At 31.9% G+C, this 20,109-nt stretch overlaps 1 protein-coding gene across 3 annotated transcripts; it reads right to left on the bottom strand.

The window, feature by feature from the left end:
• Nucleotides 1-7,243: 7,243 nt before the first annotated feature.
• LOC118034746 (protein ENHANCED DISEASE RESISTANCE 2) lies at nt 7,244-15,365 on the bottom strand. 3 transcript variants are annotated; one of them, XM_035040109.2, is made up of 21 exons: nt 14,926-15,364; nt 13,753-13,827; nt 13,610-13,663; nt 13,464-13,529; nt 13,336-13,385; nt 12,989-13,116; nt 12,870-12,916; nt 12,696-12,793; nt 12,266-12,361; nt 12,062-12,126; nt 11,890-11,961; nt 11,273-11,419; nt 10,856-11,166; nt 10,296-10,359; nt 10,007-10,182; nt 9,322-9,423; nt 9,181-9,231; nt 8,940-9,083; nt 8,392-8,487; nt 7,913-8,014; nt 7,244-7,651 (listed from the first exon to the last, which is right to left on the bottom strand). In XM_035040109.2, the coding sequence occupies exons 1-21, from the start codon at nt 15,124-15,126 to the stop codon at nt 7,559-7,561; spliced, it is 2,238 nt and encodes a 745-aa protein (XP_034896000.1). In that variant the 5' UTR covers nt 15,127-15,364; the 3' UTR covers nt 7,244-7,558. The 3 variants fall into 3 exon arrangements, with proteins under 3 accessions (XP_034896000.1, XP_034896002.1, XP_073267325.1); XM_035040111.2 differs by having other exon boundaries at nt 13,464-13,515; nt 14,926-15,066; XM_073411224.1 differs by lacking the exon at nt 13,464-13,529 and having other exon boundaries at nt 14,926-15,365.
• Between the last annotated feature and the right edge of the window lie 4,744 nt (nt 15,366-20,109).

Below are 20,109 nucleotides of genomic sequence, written 5' to 3'. Positions count from 1 at the left end.
AATTACTTTTTTCTTCACGAAAAGAACAAAAGCATCATTATAACTCTCTCCGTGAAGAATGAAGTTGGGGAGAAAGAAGTTCATGAACACAATAGAATGAATTTACATCTTCACCCTCAACAGCCAATCTTCCATTAACTACAGAGGAAAAATGATAAACTACACCAAGTCCAAGACTTTTTTTCCTCATCAAAACCTCCAAGAACACCTCGTTAATGAACGAGAGGAAAAACAATCTCAAATTACAATCCAAGCATGCTCCTCGGATAAAATCATTCATGAGCGAGGTGGAGCAATCTTCAAGGAAATCTTGAGACTTCGCGAAACTGTTTTAGCCATTGTTGCTCGTAGATCTTCAAACAGAGCTGATATTGCCCTGTGAAACTGAGCCATTTCTAATTTCATTAACCAGTTCTTGATGGTCTGGTTGAACTTCGAGGTTTTGTTATCCCATTCTTCAATCTTTTCCAGGAACCCGAAACACAGTTTCATCCCAAGTGAAATACTCGAGAAATCATATCGTCAAAATCAACAGCAAAAAAGAAACTAGGGTTTTCTGGGATTTTAACGAACAGCAGATTTAGGAAACAAGAAATTAGGATTCTTGGGAACTACAGAATTCACAAGAGCTTAAGCCATGGCAGCAAGGAAATAGAACTATCTTCCTCCTCTCTACGCATCAAACTGAATTAAAACTTACCCATCTCATCTATAAAATCAGATTAAATGACAAGCTTTTATTTTACCTAACATGGTGGATTGACTTTGTGGTTGAAGAGTTGAGAGATCCACCTCACCCCTTAAATGGGCTAAGTGGCTCTGTTCGTCATGCCTGTAATTGATGATGCTACGTGCGTTTAGCATAAAAGCAATATTTAATTTAATATCCGATTTGCTTTGAAATCAAAGTATATGATTTTTTTTTAAAAAAAAAACCCCACTTTTAATATTAAAAAAAATATGAAGAGCGGTTCCTTTTTATTTAAGAAAAAAAAAAATATTTTTAAAGGTTTTGTAAGTGTGGTAGATTTTATTTTTTATTTAAAAATATATTAAAATAATTTTTTATTTTTTAAAATTTTATTTTTGATATAAAAATTTTAAAATAATTTTAAAATACTAAAAAATTAATTTAAAACAAAACAAAAATAATTCGAATTTTGACAGAACCTCGTAGCTAATTAACTAAGCATTGTTTTTACTAATGTTGTTTTCATCTCAGAATGCACACACATCAATACCAGACAAACATTTCCACGTTATCTTGCAAGTTTCGAATTCTTGAAAATGATGCAACAAAATAATATATTTTAAATGCACGAATAATGTTATACATTTAAACCTGATTAAGTATGACTATAAGAGTGTTTGAAATTTAAATTATTTTTTAAAAAAATATTTTTTATATAAAAATATCTAATTAATATTTCTATATATATATTTTTTAATAATTCTAACATCTGTAGATTAAAATTATTTAAAAAATTATACTTCTTACTAAAAAGAACTTGGGAACATCGCATCTCGTTCTTTATTTATATGAAAAATAAAAGAAATGAGTGTTTTTTTTTTTTCCATCAAGCCTTTTTGCTTCATCTTCATTTTATTTTTTTAATTTTATTTTTTAATATTAACTTGATTTTGAATCTATTTTTATAAATTATTTTATTTTTTTATGAGTTTATCGCAGCCTCAATAAACATCATTATATTTAATTTATACTTAATTTGTTCTTAATTTTATGAGCGTGACATTTTTTTTAATAATATAATTAAATAAAAAATAATTTAAAAATTTCTTAAATCTAGTAGAGTTCATGATCTAAATAATAGATCTAACGTGTTAAGCCGTGAAACCTGAATCAATCAAATATATCGTTATCTTAATATTAAGAAAAAGATGTTATCTTAAATTTTTTTTTTTAAAGCTAAACATGTTTTTTACTGGTCATTCGAGTTACTTTTAAACTCGTCAAGTTAATCAAGTCATATCAGAACAACTATAAAAAAATTTAATTTTAAAGTTTAATTAAACAAAAAAATATGTTAAAGAACTATCTAAATCTAAAAATTTAAATTATTAGGTAAGTTTCAAGATATGATTTATATTATTCTCTAATATACCTCCTTAAATAAAAGTCTTTTAAATTTGAAACTTGTCTATATTCACACTACTTTATACTTAATTTATTTTCAAATAAATAGGGATGATGAGATTTGAACTCGTGATTATTTGGTCATCAATACTCTAATATTATATTAAAAAACTATCTTAACTCAAAAACTTAAATTATTAGATGAAATCATATTATTTATATTATTTTTTAATAAAATTAAACAAAAAAAATTTTAAATTTAACTTTTTAAATCTAGTTTAATATCAATAACAAATACTTGCCAATAAACTATCTCGAAAATCATCTCGGCATTATAAACTAGTCAAATCCAAGCATGTTTAAAAAAAAAAAAAAAAAACATTCGAAAACAGTAATAGGAAATGGTGCGCAATATGACTAAAAAACTCGTAAGAATACCGTAAACCACAAAAAAAAAAAAAAAAGAACGAAGCCTAGGAGTGCGTGTAGCCACCTCATCAGCCAGCACCATCTACAGAAACTTTCATGAATATCGAGGTGGTGGGGTCCTCCACCCTCCGCCGCAGTTTGTCGCCCCTTTGCAATGCTGCTAGCGTCCTCGCCACTACCAAGATCATGGGACTGGCGGAGCGAACAACTGTGCTTGGAGACCGCAATCCCCGCTCAAATCAAGAAATTGTGATTCTTCATCTAGGAAAGCAGCACCCAGTTTGCAGGTGATGATTTTAGCAACATGCTCTACTTTATTTATTTATACAGACAGTAGAATGGTTGAAACAATTAGTAGGATGTAGGAAATTTCTAATGATTAACATGATTTTGACTTTTTCATGTATTTTTTGTTTATTTGATTGTGAAATTAAATGCTATATTTATTCTTAGATAATATAAAAAATACACTTATCATATCAATTGAATATATTTTTTTAAAAATAATATTTCTTTTTATATTATAACTCATGAAGTTCCAAAAAATCCAAGTAGCATAAAATAAGACTTTTGAGTTGGATAATTTATTAAATATATGTATGACAAACATATTAGTCTCAAGACACTTAGGCTTGACATTCCGCCACATCCAAGACACTTGAATTTGGTATATTTGTCAGAATCATGTTATCTTGAACAAGGCTAGTTGTTAAGTTCAAGTGCAATGAACTTGGTTGACTGCAAAATTTAAATGTCTTAGATCTGACATATTTATCAAACCCATGTTATCTTGAACTTGGTCAAGTCGAAGTACTTTAGTTCTATCATGTTCACTAGACTCACACAACCTCATTCCTTTAGGTGTGCCTAAAGGAGGATATGGTCATTTTCTTAAGTGTCCCAGGGGAGGATGGTCAATCCCTTGGGTATGCTCAAGGGAGAATCCAATAATTTTCTTGGGCATGCTAAGGGAGGATAGTCGTTTATTTGGGTGTTCCTCGGGTCTAGCACACTATCAAGCTTAATTTCATCAAGGTTTGCCAGACCCAATGTTCCCAAGGCTTGGCATATCACCAAGCCCATTCGTGTTTGGGTCTGGCTAACACGAGACCTAGTGTGTCTGATTGCGTTTGGGTCTTACTAACACGAGACATATCGTGCCCGGGGCTTGGCACACTGCCAAGCCCAGTCGTGTCTGGGTTTGGCATTAGCTAAACCCAGTATGCGGCTTGGCACACTGTCAAGCTTAAAGTGCATTCACTGGGGCATGCTTGTTTTCCAGGAAATTTATACTCATAAATTTGTTTTGATCCAATATTTCTTGGTTAAGATAAATAGATAAAAATTTGGTTCATTGGTATCCCCCCAATATTTTCGATAAAATAGTTATGGGGAACCCAATGAAGTTGAACTTATACTTAGAAACTTCTAAGTGATTATAGGTTCTTGATGAGTAGGAGTATGTAGCTTTTCCAACATTATCATGAGGCTTAAAAGCCATCCACTAAAAAGTGGCCTTTATGATTTTTTTTTTATGGGGCATGAGCATGTAGCTTTCCCAACATTATCATGAGGCTTAAAAGCCATCTACTAAAGAGTGGCCTTCATGATTTTTTTTTTTTATATAGGTTATCAGCATGAGCATGCAGCCCAACATTGTCAAGAGGCTTAAAAGCCCTCTACATTAAAGAAAGATCATCATGTTTTTTTTTTAAATGCGGTATGAGTCTATAGCTTTCTTAGCATTGTTATAGGGCTTAAAAGTCATCACTAAAAAGTGGACATCATGATTTTTTTTACGAGGCATGACAACCCCTTTACTGAAAGTGGCGATTACATGATGTTATTTGTACTAGAGAGATCAATCACATTCATCCCTTTGAGATTGATGCATATAACACTGAGGAAATTATATCTATCCTTTAAAAATTGATGTATATAGCACTGAGGAGATTAAGTTTATCCCTTAAGGATTGGTGCATATAGCACTGGGAAAACCAAGCCAATCCTATGAAGAGTGGTGTATACAACACCGGGGAGACTAAGTTCATCTCTTTCAAGATGTATTATTGAAATGCCCTAAGACATCACCTAGAGAAAATGAAAACAACCATTTTGAATAAGTCATTTATATATAAGAAACTTACATTCTTATTCTCATTGACTATGACAAATTTTTATTTGAATAAAGTGTCCAGTGTAAGGGAGACTCTTCCTTTTTTTTTGGATCATTATAAAAAATACTTCACATGTTTTACGGTTTGAACCAACATTTCACTCGTATTTGTTGAAATATTTTCAAAATCTCAAGGCTCTAATTGTATTTGTAAAGTTGGCAAAGCATAGCCTAAATTTACTTGTCTCTTTAAGTGGCTAGCATTGCCTCAATGCCAAGTTGAACCTAATTGAAGGATTGTTAAGGCTTTGTTTGGGCAAGAGTGTTTATAATAAGGAGAAGACTTGTCATGCATCCTAGCTGAGGTGGACATTGGTTGTGTACCATGGAATGGTTTGAAAATGTTTAAAGCAAGCTTTCGAAAGAAACCAATGGCTGTTTTTATTAGTTTTCCACATATGACAGAACTAATAAAGTCCTAAAAAATTCAAGTAGCCTAGGAATAGGCTCCCAGGTTGGATAGTTATTTAATCAATTGGTTTTAACACTCTCATCCATTCTCCCTAGCCAAGATAGTTGATAGCTTATACTTGGTGCTTGGTAGGTAAAGGTGACTTGTAGCTAGTACTTGCAAAATCTCTTTTAATAGAGGTGAAGTTCTTTGATGCTTAAATAAGTATCTTTTTATAGAGAGAAAATACAATAATATTCAAAAGAGAAATGCTCTGAAAATATATATGAAATTAGAATGAAGATTGTGAACCTTTAATTTGAAAATGTCATGGTGTATTTATAGTTCACGAGTCTTGTCTTTTTTGTGAAGATAAGGGTCTAAAGTGTAATGTTATCCTTATAACATTTAATGAGGTATAAATATCCCTTACATCTATATTATTGTGAAGATGAGGGTCTTTAATGTTTGATAGAAATACGATGAGTCTCCAAATGATTTTTATACACCTAAAAGGTGTAGGAAAATTAGGGTCTAAAATATTATATATAGCTGAGCCCATTGAGGTTAAGCTTTTTCCCTAGGCTAGACTCAAGGGAGAAGGGCCATCCCTTTAGGCGTGCCTCAGGTAGGATGGTCATCCCTTTAGGCACGCCAATTAATGATTGTCATTCCTTTAGAGAAGCAAATTAAGGATGGTTGTTACCTTAGACTTGGCTAACTGTCAAGTCCAAATGCCTTGGGTTTGGCATGTTTGTCAAACTCACGTTACCTTGGATTTAACAAATGACCAAGTCCAAGTACCTTAAGTCTGACATGTTTGTCAGATCCATTTTATCTTAGACTTGGCTGATTAAGCCCAGGTGTCTTGGATCTGACATGTTTGTTAAACCTATATTATTTTGGACTTGGTTAAATGCTAAGTCTAAGTACATTGGGTCTGGCATGTTGTCCAGATCCACATTACCTTATGCCCTTTAATGTACCAATAAAGGATGATCATTTTCTTGAGCGTGCCAAAAAAGAATAGTTGTTACCTTGGTTTTGGCTGGCTGCCAAGTTCAAGTGCAATGAACTTAGTTGATTTCCAAGTCTAAATATCTTGGGTCTAACATGTTTGCCAGACTCATATTACCTTGGACTTGGCTAATTGTCAAGTCCAAGTACCTTGAATTTGACGAATGGCTAGATCTAAGCTCCTTGGGTCTGACATATTTGTTAGACCTATATTATTTTGGACTTGATGGATTATCACATTCAAGTGTTTTGGATTCGACATGTTCACCAGACTCACATTACTTTATTCATTTGGGCATGCCAAGGGAGGATGATCATTCTTTTAGGCGTGCTAATAAAGGATTTGTATTTTCTTGAGCATGCTTGGGGCTTGACAATAGCTTAGCACACTACCAAGCCTGATTGCATATCATTTTCTTGATCGTGCTAAGAGAGAATAATTATTTTTTTGAGCATGTCAAATAAAAATACACATTCTCTTAGGCATGCCCAGGGCTTGGCATTCTTGGCATCCCAATCCCATCCCTCTCATTTGATCCATACTTTTAAAGAATTATCACTTATTATGTGGCCTCTAGCCTTTTACCCCTCTCCTGAAGTTGAGCCGCTTCACCCCTTAGTCCACAACAGGGGCAGCGGATTCTCCTACTTGAGAGTCTAAAGTCAATAATCCGGATTTCCCCCCTTTCTTTCCAGCAAGGCTGACTTAATTAGCTATAGGTAGACTTCACACAAATCTGGAGCTGCCAACTGGCAAGCTTAACATACCTTTACTTTTTTTTTGAAAATTTATCAGTATTTTTTTTTTAATCCATTGTTTTTTTATTAAGATATACTGATAAAAATATGAATCATCACTAACCAAATTATAAAAACAATAAAACAAATCTTATATGACAAACTTTGTGACTAAAGATGGTGTGCGGTCAAATCTGTAATACTATTTATTATTTACCACTCGATCCCAACATTTTAAAATCAAACTCCAATTACAAAGAAAGTAGCCTATTTAGTAACGCGTTTATATTTACTTTCAAATTAATTTTTCCTTGAAAAAAAAATTTGTATTGATATTTTTTAAATATTTGTTTTTGATGATTTTAATATAATAATATCTTGAAATTGGAAGGAGAAGGAAAATTAACTCATCCAGCTATATTACAAGGAAATTTATAGGGGTTCCAGCAAAGGTTATACAGAAAAATCTTTTTTCTTTCTTTTTGAAGTGACAAAAACACGCACGTCATATAACTATCAAAGAATGAGCTCTGACATGATATAGCATCGTTACAACAAAGCAGCCATCAACTTTACCGATAGACAGCAACAATGGATTGAAGCCATATTAAGCTCAATTAATCAAAGAATGATTTTGGTGGAGTTATTTGGCAAAACCTGCACTTCTTGAGACGCCATCTTAATTTTCTTATATTCAATTCCATGATCCTGATCATGATTTCAATAGAACTGCTTTGGAGGCATCCAGATGGTTAAGACGACAGGTTCCAAGAAGATATTCTGGGAGCTCTTCCTCTGTATTTGCCTGTAAGAAAATGACTTGCACTTGTGAGTTATGGCAGGCAAGGAAGACAATCAAGAAAGTGACATTGCAGAAGCAGGTCAGCGATATATGCTCTTTTAAAGAATTTGTACTCATTTTCCAGTTGAACTCTTCAATGGACCCAGGGCTATAAAGATAGGGTAGAGAAGTGTCTTTTTAAGCTTGAATTATTTAGTTTTGAAGAGCTATTCCAGTTGCAATGCTGTTCATTTGTTTCACGGTTTGAAAATATAGTTGTTTTACCTGTATCAAAAATGCCATTTCGATAACCAAATTGCTGAGGTAGCCAAGAACAAGACTGACCACGCCCCTTGCAACTGTTGATGACCCAATATCGACTCCAAGCTGGAAAAGGATGTTGAAACTCCAAAATTAGCAAACTTCTCTTTGACAACTGCCTTTCTCTGTGTTTTGGTTAATGATTACAGCACATTGCAAGAGTTTACTGAGGAGTTATAATTTCATAGTTTTCGGGAAAAATCAGGGCAAATAGTTACTCATAATTCTATAAAACTGATTAGTGCAGCCGGTGAGATGAAATGAGAGCTATACAAGGATCAAGCCAAACCCTTCTTTTTTTCATCTCTGCATAATAAAAAAGACCATATTGTTTTGAGAGGTTATATTAATAAGGCATTCAAAATTTCCCATTAGTTGTGAACCAAAGTTTTCAGCATTAATTTCTTTCATAAACCATAGAGATATTTTTTCTTCAACTTTACCTCCAGGTAGTTCTTCCCACGGAAATAATTCATTTCAAGAGCTTGGCCAATCAGGCATGCTTTCTTTCCCACACTTTGCTTAACTATCCAGGAACCCTGAGAAAACAAATGTCAATTGGCATTAGAGACATACAGCATGATGGTGGTGCATGTTACCCTTCCATTATGGTTTGCAGCTATCAAAATCACAGTAAGCATCAGGTTCAAGTATCTTGAAAACGTGCAATTGACCTAAAATGACATACAAAGTGCAATTGCAGGAAAAAAAAAGACAGCCTTTAAGCACAAATCATTAAAACCTAGAAGAACAGGAAAAATTGAAATCACTTGAACAGAGAACCAAGAGAGAGGAGGGTCAAGATCTTCATACTTCAAAAACATTAAAAGACAACTTTCCTTTTTGTAAGAAATGGTGTTACACGCATGGCTCAGTTGGTTTAATTTAGCAATGAAAGAGGTAAACATACTTCCTTGCTTGGTGGTGTGAAATACTAGCAAGCCTTCTCCTCTAAACCTACTGAATCACGGCAATCGGAAGATTTACCAACCTTAGATATATATGGTATGAGTTTAAATCTTGAATTTCTATATGCATCGTCCCCCTTTATAAAGCTCTCCAACAAGGGTGCATCTTCCACAGGTGTATTCATCATATAGTACAGGGCAAGGCTATATGTTGTTGAACCAGGGACCTGTTTGATTGTCAATATCTTAGATTGTGCAAGAACAGATAAGAGGAGTGATTGATAACAAGCCCTCATTGAGCAGAAAAACTATGCAGGAACTTACTTGAATATTTACAATGAAGAAGAACTCTGGTCCACCTTGCGCTGCATATTTCTGCAATGCAAAAAAAATCTTAATATTATAAGCATGATTAATGACATGAAAATATTTGAAAGTTAAGAATTTGATCAATTAAAATACCACCTGAACAATGCTCCCAGGACGGCCAGCAAGATCATCTTCTCGCTTGTCAGATCTTAGCCAATCTGCAGCAACCATTTGCATCAAAGTGCCATTGGCCTTAAACTGGAAGAAAAAAGGGAGCGTAGAAATATAATAAGAGCCACCACATAAAGAGATAACACTACTTCTATATGTGAAGGGAAGCTGATGGCTGCCATGGAGGCAATTTACCAGGAACCAATTTTTTTTTTTTTTTTTTTACATGTGCATTAAGAACTTATAGCAGCCGATATAAAGTGGTCTTTCTCATCTCTAGATAGTCTTGCATGTAGCACTAATCAGAAAATCAACATATAATTTGATGAGCCCTGGGCAGGTAAAGCCTAAAAACACAATGATTGATTAATGAAATATCAAAGTAGACATAGCACAAGTACTGACCCTAGTTTTGTACTGTTTCTTTCTCTAACAAAATTGGTTGATCTATAAAAAAACAAGAGATATTATAGAAGCAAACAAAGAGTGAACAGAGTGATAAAAACAGATGAGAATCAATCAGAGAAAATTTGCAGTTGACAAACGAGAGGGTGTCAGTTTAAGTGCAGAACTCTAACCAGTTGCCTCTTCAATTGGTGGTCACTATTTGACATGCTCTTTTCCTATAAGTACTAAATTTATTCTCACTAAATTGAGGTCTGGTTCATACCTTCTTCTGGTCTTCAAGGTAATTTTTTCCACGAATTAAAAAGCTAGAAGGATCAGCTGTTGCCCAACTAGAAGGCAGAGTAAAAGTCGGGTCTTTCAGAAGAGTGGTTCCATAGCAGCATGAAATACTGTCTTCCCTCACCATCTCTTGCAAGTCCATGTAGCCCCTCTTCTGAACTGAAGCATACATTATCTGAACATCATTAAATCATACAAAACAATCTGACAGAAACAAATATGATATCCATCAACTTGTTAACCTCAATATGCATCATCCAACTCAAAATCACCTGCAAGTTCATGCAGTTTCTTCACAAAACCAGCAGCAGTGGATAACTTTGGCTGCCGAGCATCCTGAAACTCTCAAAGTGATGAACAAAGTGAGAAGCAAAGCAAGCTACATCCAAAAATCTATTCTAAGAAGAGTAAAGTCGATGATGCAGCAAAGAGGCAAAGAGGAAAAAAAGAAGAGGATTTTTACTTCATCAGTTGCTGCCAACACAAGTAATTAAAACAGAAAAAAAGTAGAAATTAAAACAGTGAGAGCTCTCTACAGTTGACCAGGTGCATATAGATTATGGAAAAGTGTCAAAATTAGCTGCAGTAGCCTCACCAGAGATAGAAAGCACCTATAGCATAACTGTGCTGATATTACAATAGGTAGCAAATCCAACCAGGATAAACCACTCACAAAACAGTTTATTCACCAGGGATTCTTCCCAATATTAAACACGATCCAAAATTTGCACTTTCATTGCCTTGTAAAAGATCAATGCAGATGTCCTTTAAGCATGAATCCTAAATAACCTTTACATGTGAGGAGCGGAAAGTACTTTGTGATAAATGGTACCTGAGAGTACATTTCTGGATCAAAATCTGAACTCCAACCATTTTCTAATTGATCATAATCTGATGGTTCTGGAACATCAAAAAACTCATCAGCAGGATCATTAAGGCCTACTAGGCTAGCATGTTCTGAAAAAGTCTTATCCACTTCTTCATTCATGCATTCCTTAGTCATCCCATCATTTGTTGGTGTTTGAACATCAATCCTCTGATCCCCTTCAATCTGATGCAGCCTCATATTCCCGACCAACTCTCCTGAAGAAAAATCAGAGGAAGGACAATTCCCTAGTTTTGCTTTGAACAACTCTCGTAATGCTGCAAGCACAACGTAGATGCAATTGACTCAACACCCAGATCATAAAATGAGAAAAAGCACAAAAATATTAAGACTCATAACTCTGTATCATTAGATGAAAATTACCAGCAACTCTCTCAAGCATTCGAATGGTAATGGACCGGGCTGAAGAAGTCCTAAGATATGATTTCCAGGATTTCCAGTCAACAGCAAGCATGTGCTTTACGACAGATCGTCTCTCATGGTTCACAGGAGATATGACATATCCTCCACCTGAATGAAAGTGAAATTTTTATCATCTAAATGGCTTGAGCCAAGCAATGCCTGACTCCCGCTCCCATACCTAAAAAAAGAGGGAAAGGAAAACCAGAGAACAAGTTCCTTACAATCACCAGCAGATTCATCATATACAGCATGTAAATATTATTATGAGTTGGATGATGACGATGACGATTAAGAAGACAGAAGAATCAGTGAACCTTTCAGGCTTTACAAAAAATAGTAGAGTACAATACACGTCAAACTGCTTCTCTTAAAGAAACATATCTGTATCATTAGTACAGGATACCAACTGCTCTAGTGTACCATGCATTAGATTTAAACAAGCACATTAGAGAGACAAAGATACTACATATAATTCTATGTGCATCCTGCATTAAACCTTTATCAGAGATTCCATGCAATACAAGAAACTTCTTAAAGTAGACGAATCATTTTATTTTCAAATCTTAAGCATACATTACTTTTAAGGCAAGCACGAACATAGCCTTTCTGGGGTGGACACTTCTTGTGATACACAGAGTGGTAGAGAATAACTGCAGCAGAACAAAGTGAAATGAAGTTAACCTAGCCTTTATTCTGACAAATCTATTGTAAAAATAATAATAATAAAAAAATTCAGCAGAGTATCACTACCATATGTTCCATCATCTTCCCTCCTCCAGTAACGCCGCAACAAAAAATCTCTTCGTTTCATTCCCCTGGGAAGTACGATGCACCAACAAGTATGAGATTTCAGACTGCTGAGCAATTGCCTTAGAAATAAAATAATATATATATATATATATATATATATATATATATATATATATATATAAGCTTCAAGAAGTACAGATCTACCAAGGTAACCAATCATTGTATAATTCCTTGTGAATAATGTCCATATGACCATCAAGGTGCTCAACCACACTTCCCTTGTAGAAACAAAAATCCCATCTGCAAGCAAATTTGCAAAGTGAAATTTATGGAATGACAAATATGATTTCCACAAAAAAGAAATATCAAATTGCTTAAGAATACAAAACTTTGAGAAGAAAAGTTGCCAATATATTTTTGTTCCATTGAGCAAGCACGTTTTCTCATGTCCTAGGTTAAAAGATTATAAGGCTCCAAAACTGTTACTCTCTGCAAACCATGATTTGTAAACATGTTCAGATAAAAATTCCTTTCTTTACTTCTTCCTTTGTCTACATACAAATGATGCAACATAACAGATCAACAAAAGATTGAGATTAAAATCTTCATTGTAATAAATACTCACGAAACTTACTTGGATCTTGAAGGACCAAGAGACATGAGAGTTTGAAAAATGGCTTCTGAGGTTCCATCAACCACACCCACAGCCATGATTGCAGGATGATCGTCCCACTGCCACCAAAAGGAACATTTTAACTCTGTGTCATGATTAAAACCAAATAAATTTGTAAGCAGAAAATCAATCCACCTTTCCATGAGAATCCCTATCTTTTGCTTCTTTAAAGAGACGGAGACCTACAAAAATCCATTTTATTAAAAACTCAACTTCAGTTACCTCGAACAGCATATAACTAACTTTATTCTTACCATTCTGACAACCAAAGATTGTCCAAGGTGAAGGTGCAATAACATCAGTCACTAAATCAGTGTGGGTGGATGAACAATGAGTCCAGTCTATTGGTTTATTATGATTTACCCAACTGGGACCGCTCAATCTGAGAGCAAAAAATGTTGATAATAGTTCCAAAAAAGAGGCAGTATATAATAACACAGGCACCACAAAAGTTAATCATAATTCATAGAAATAAATTTTAAAACGAATTCAACTAGAAAAGATTGATTCTAGATTGAAATCTATCAGAAGAACAGGTGAACAATCAAGGTAAAAGCAAATAAGCATGCATGCCTCAAACAAGAATGCTGGACAGTGTTACCTAAAAGACTGACAACTGCTCCTTGAACAACCAACAATGCTATGAGCACCCTGCAAAATAGATATAAACATTAGTCCTTGTTTTAACCACAAGTTCTTTCACCGTAAATTACAGAAGCAGTTTGCAACCTTTAAAGCTGCCTCCTGAATAGAATGGATCCATCTTGCTGCTTCTTCAGGACTGCTTGCTCCCAGCTACGATATTTAGATTTCAAAACTTATGCGTATAAAACTTAAATACAAATAAGAATCTCTTTCTAGACTAGTGACCTCACCTTAAGTTGATCATTGTGATTAGAAGTGTTATAGACAGTAAATATGAAGAATACCTGCAAGTTGCGTAACGAGCTCAAAAAAAATATTGATTCCACAAGAAATCAGAAAACATATGACAACAAAGGAAACACAACGTTCATACTTTCCGATGAATGCTCTCTCTCCCATTGTCTGTGACACGAATGCAAGAATCTATGATTGCGCTTCTCACAGGATCCTGAAAAGCAAGTCAAAGTTCTTTCTTTTTAATCTCCATGTCTGACATTATCGTATCTTAAAAAAAAAAAAACAAACCGCAGAGACTAAAAATAAAGCAAATTTCCTCTAAGAAGGGCCAGGGTCCCTCAAATAGACGACAAAACTAAACACAGAACAACATCCCACTGAACCCCACTACAAGCTTAAATTCAAAGCATATCTCTCATATTTTTTCACACACAACGACAAAACCATGAATTAGATATGCAAAGCAACTTGTCATTTGTACTATCTTGTTATGGATATATTTAAACATGTAATTAGATAATGCAACTTGTTTTTTTTTTTAAAAAAAATTACAGCTGTTTTATTGTTTCTTGATTCAACTCAGGTACGTAAACATTGGTGTTTGTCATAGTATACATTTCTATGACTTGGATTCTAAAATCATACCTTTATTGCCCAAGTATACATTTCTATGACTTGGATTCTAAAATCATACCTTTATTGCCCACTAATCTAAAATGTATGCGGCACATTCACGCATGTGCGCGTGTGTATGATATGCCTTGTAGTGAGACTTTAAAGTTCACAGTAGGAGGGATACGAAGAGAACCACTGAAAACGACCCATAATGCCTAAAGTAGAAACAAAAATTCTCGACGTGACATGAAAAAGACGATAGGGAGATAAATCACAGGATGCACTGGTTTCTTAGTGGAAGTGCTTTTTTTCAGCTTGTTATGGGTTCCAGCCGAAAGCAAGGCCTCCTAAATACTTGAAATACAAAAGGGCAAAATCTGGCACTAAGAAGAAACACCTTTAACTTAGAATTCCAATCAACCAACAGACTTAAAATGTTCGAGACAGATCAATCAATCTTAAATGTGCTAACGCTTATACCGTGTGGTTTCTGCATGATAGGACTCCCGGTTGAAACACAAGGAATCTTAAAACAACCTACAAACAAATTCTAAATAAAGCAATATACAGTAATAATAGAAATTCCAAACTGCGCTACCATTGCATAGCAAAAATAATTACTAGTACAGCAATTTATATTATAAAAATAAAAATACGTACGAATAATAAAAAAAAAGAAAGAAAGAGAAGAAACCTGGTTCTTAGAAAGAGGAACAGACTTGAAGCTCTGGAGGAGATGATGTTGAAGAACAAAATAGCGTTTCCTTGAGTACTGTAATCCGATCCGGTTCGAACGGATTAGATATAACCAACCTTCCATTCTTTCATTGTTGTTATTATCATTATCATTATTATCATCATGCTTCTTCTGCTGTGATATTACTATTACATCCATCTTCTTCACTTCAAGGTGGCAAAAGGAAATGCTAGTGATAGATGATCACTGATTCCCTCCGCCCCCCTCCGTCCCCCTCCGTCCAGCCTCCGGCCAATTTGAAGAAAGAGTGAGAAAAAAGAAGTAAATCTCTCTCTCTCTCTCTCTCCCCCCTCTGTTTTTTCTGTTTTGTCTCTCTGTTAAAAAGGTAACTGAAAATGAGAGGAATGGGCTGGGGTGGTGAGGTGAGCGTAGAGCGAGACAGAGATTGAGGAGGATCGAATAATATATGGTAGCCTCTTCCTTTTAAAAAAAACAAAAATTCGAATGGTATTGTATTTTACAATAATTAAATATTTTTATAATAATAATAACAATACACGGCTGGTAAGGTGTAGCTGGGGCTGGGCTGGGCTAAAATGATTTAATAATGATGATTGTTTGCTTTATATCAAGTGGCAAGTTTCAGCCAAATCTTCAATTATTTTTTTTTATATATATATATATATATATATATATATATATATATATATAATGAAAACTAATAACATGTGAAGATGCCAGAGAGCACACTTACCAAACTTATTCGTCTCAATGAGTCAATCCGGTGAATTATATACTTGAAACTTAAAATTTAATTTAAATTGAGTTTTATATTGAATTATATGAGAATTAATTATGCTAAATTTAATTGACTTAACATGTTAATTCATAATTGAATTAACTTGTTACAATTCAAGTAAAACATAGCTTGATTTTTTGTTTCAAAATGATTATTTTTTAAAAAAAATATTAAAAAAATATTATTTTAAAAATTAATTTGGATTGTTAGTTGTAACCCAAACCAACCCTTGGATCAGGCAACCTAATATATATATATATATATATATATATATATATATATATATATATATATATTGTTATTTTTATTTTTAATGGTGAAACTCATCACTAAAAATAAAAAACATAGTAGAAATTTATTATTTTCACACGTGTTTTTTTTATATGAAGAGTTGTAACTCATAACGAATATATAAATAAAAACAAAAACAAAAATAAATACCAACACAGCCCAGAAAGGATTTCAATAACTTTCCCTTCCATTTCATCCAAACTTAAAATCTATGTCTTTCTTTGTAGTCTCTCTTCATTCTCCTGCTAACAGGCCTAGCGCTTCCTTCTCCTACGTCACATTAATCAACAATCAAGCAACGTTGCAAGATTACTAGTTTGATGATGACCTTGCGGACTGCAGATCAGTCTCGTCCCTGTCAAAGTATTATTATTTAAATTAAAGCTATAAACTAAAGCAAAACAAGATTTCACTCTTTATCAACTTATTGTGGGTCCAATTGTTGAAGAGACGGTTTTTTTCCATTTTAGTCCTTATAATTTCTTTCATTTACAATAGATTTATAAATTTTATTTTTATTTGCACCTTAGTCCCTAGATCGTTAAGAGAGAAAAGAAAAGGTTATTGATCATGAGGAGAGCAAAATACAAGAATTTAGTGTTGATGGGTTCCTGAAGAGGGGTCGTGGTGGTTTGCATCTCTAAATATATTAGAAAAGGTAGATTGGGGCTTGAATTTAATTTTGATTTTTTATTTTAAAATGGATTAGAGAGTGTTTTTAGATTGTAAGTGAGTTATTAAGATTTTTAGGGTATTTTTTTTTTAAATGTTTTTAGATAAAAATAAATCAAAATTTAGAGTGTTCAAATATATATAAAAATAATATGCACAATATTATTTTTTAAAAAAATATACATGAATATTCGAATATTCAATGAGAATAATATATATATATATATATATATATATATATAATCAATTTCTCATAACCCTGCATTATTATCTAATTAAGAGATCATTGTCAATGCCCATTATCAATAAAAATTCAAATTTATAAGTTTTATCAATTTAATTTTAAACATTCTCAATCAGGCACTTGTATTAATATTCATTCTCTTCATCAATTTTTCTTCAAAACATCAAGCGAGAGCGATTAGTAACTGCTGCGATTTTGTTTTCAATTTTGCTTTTCAGAAAAAAAACAAAATAAACCTACCTCCATACAGTAGAGAACGAAGAGAAGGAGTTTGTTACGTTTTATATTTTGACTTTTTTTACCATGCAAAACAACCTTCTCCATCTAGAAAGTGTAACTTTCGATTGATTTTTTTATTTATTTGATTTCTTGAAAAAAATGTTGATGCTCTTACTTTTATGTGTATGAATTTGAAGTTTTAAGATTTAGAAAGTATAAAATTAGATTTATTTTTTTAAATAGTTGTTGAAAAATGATTTTTGGAGTTATATTTCGATTTAAATGCCTCTAAGAAGTATATACATATGTTTTTTTAATGCAAAACGAACTTAAAAAATAAAATTTCAAGGAATTTTGCTAAAATTCAACAACATTCTTAAATTTTAGTAAAGTAAAGAAGATCGAGGAATGGATAATATATTATTTATATGGAATAAAAAATAATATATCGTTGATTTGGATAATTTGTTATTTATATGAAAGAATATATAACACTGGATAGAAAACCTGAGCTCTACTATAAGTTAACTAAAATTTTTAAATATAAAAAAAATGCTAAGACATAATAAAATAGGTCATTGACTCACTTGTGTTTAACAAGCTTGACTAATTCAAATATAATGAACAAATAAATGCAATGTCAATTAATAAACTTGAAAAAATAACAACATAAAAAAGCTAAAAAAAAACCCAACTCAAACCCATCCAAATTAGCATGCCAAATTATGGACTTGATCATGATACCCAGCTAACCCCGCGAAAGCAAACCGAATAAAATTATTAAGTTTAATTCTCAAACAACTTAATGTTGAAGGGCATAACTAAAAATAAAATAATTAAAAAAAATCTGAGTCAATTTGGGTTAACCGGTTAACCGACTAACCTCATAATCATGGATACAAGATTATGATAACCTCTTAGAAAGAAGATTGAAAAAAAAACATGAATACATATTCCTAAAAACTCAAAAGTTGAATGATAAAACTAAAAAAAAATAATCAATTTTTAAAAAATAATCTAAAAAAAAAAACCAAAATCTACTCGTGTTAACCTTCAAAGTTAAAACCTTGATCATAAGTGACTTATTCCTAATATATGATTTTATATTATTATTTAATATATCCTCTTAATTAAAAGTTTTTTTGGATTTAAAGCTTGTATAAACTTACATAACATTGTATTTAATTTTTATCAAATATTAGGTTGCGTTTGTTTTTTCACCAGCTTTTGCGTTTGCAGTAAAACAAACGCAACAAGGTGTTTGGTAACAAACTAAACTGCGTTTTGTACTGCAGAGCCCATTAAAAAACTGAATTTGAAACACAATGTTTACATGCTTTTTTAACTGAATTTTGTAAAACCATGTTTGTTTCTGCGTTTTAAAAACGCTTTTAAAAAAAATTAAATTAAATTTTATTTTATTTTTTTCTTTGCTTCAAATTGATATATTTTTTAGTGTTTTCAATTCATTTTGATATGCTAATATCAAAAATAATTTTAAAAAAATAAAAAGAATATTATTTTGATGCATTTCCAAGTAAAAAACACTTAGAAAAACAACTGCAACTACACTTCTACCAAACATTTTATACATGTTCTTTCCTACACATAAACTTCAACAATAATTTTTATCAAATAAGTATTTAAATCCAACTAACCACAACTAACCGCACTTTTCTTAAATTTAATTTTTAAAAACCACAACAATAAAAACTACCTAAAAAAACAAATCTATTCTAAATAGGAAAGATGAGAATTGAACTCGTAACTGCTTTGTTATCAAATTCTAATATTATGTTAAAGAACCATTTCAATCCAACAACTTAAATTTTTAGGTGATGTTTTATATTATTCTCTAATAATGATTAAGAAATAAAAAAATAATTTTTTTTAAAAAATAATTTTTAATAATGCTTATAAACAAGCCGATTTTTGGTTTATATTTACTTTTTATTTATGAAATGGTTTCAAAAAATTATAAATTTCGTTTTCTCTTAACTATATTAATGGTGCATGCTTGTTTTCAAAATTAATTTCTTGGTGTCTTTCCTTTCCAAATACTCGATCCCTTTGGACTTCAAAACTACATGATGCAAAACTGGGACATTTATTTATTTTTACTTTTTAAAAAACAACCTTTTTCATAAAGGAAAGTGCTTAGATTTTTTTTTTTATTACTTTGTTTTATTTATTTTTAACTTTTCATTTTGTTTTCAGTGATGCAAACAGCTATACACAATGATCATTAAACTTATGACAAAAATAAATAACCAATACAAAATAACTGAGGATGGAACTTATTATTAATATTTTATTTGAATAGAAAAATTATTAATAATCAATATTTCTATTTTTATGAAATTGAATTATTTATCTTGGCACACTTAGTCCATTTATTTATTGGTTTCTATGAAATTGAATTATTTATTTCTTAAAAAAAAGTTAAAATTTTAGTACCCCAAATATTACCCTAAAAGCTATAAATTTTTTTTTTTAAAATAATAACAAAAAAGAAAGATTATGAAAACGTTATATACAAATATGCTAACCTATATATAAAAAATAAGTATGGAAATAAAAATAAAAATACAAAATATTCATAAAAAAATATTTATAAAGGATAAAACAAATAAAAAAAACTTGAAGACTATATTAAAAAACTAAGTAATATCAGAACATTAAAAAAATTATTATTATTATTCAAGAAACACAAATACAAACCTGCTTGGTCAATTTTAAATTCATGTAAAAAAGTATTTTTTGGTCTATTTGTTTTTTTCTTTTCTTATGGTCCTTTTTATTTTTGAATTTGTAATAAGAAAATAGTTATCGGAGAGATATATTATAATGCTGTTTTTTTTTTTTTTTTTTAATATGAGGATTCTTTTTTCACTGTTTATCAATTTTTAATTTTATCGATAATTATATATCAGTTGAACTTTTAGGATAATCTGCT

This window comes from Populus alba, chromosome 9, assembly GCF_005239225.2.
Source record: "Populus alba chromosome 9, ASM523922v2, whole genome shotgun sequence".
Lineage (NCBI taxonomy): Eukaryota > Viridiplantae > Streptophyta > Magnoliopsida > Malpighiales > Salicaceae > Populus > Populus alba.
Note: the sequence above shows the minus strand (reverse complement) of the source record. Positions and strands in the feature narration are given on the sequence as shown.

Excerpts from the sequence above, each read along its gene's own strand:
- LOC118034746 (XM_035040109.2), bottom strand. The coding sequence starts at position 15,126 with ATGGATGTAATAGTAATATCACAGCAGAAGAAGCATGATGATAATAAT. Across the intron at positions 12,127-12,265 it reads TACAATGATTGGTTACCTTG|GGGAATGAAACGAAGAGATT; the intron begins GTAGATCTGTAC and ends CGTACTTCCCAG. Across the intron at positions 9,084-9,180 it reads TCTTCATTGTAAATATTCAA|GTCCCTGGTTCAACAACATA; the intron begins GTAAGTTCCTGC and ends ACAATCAAACAG.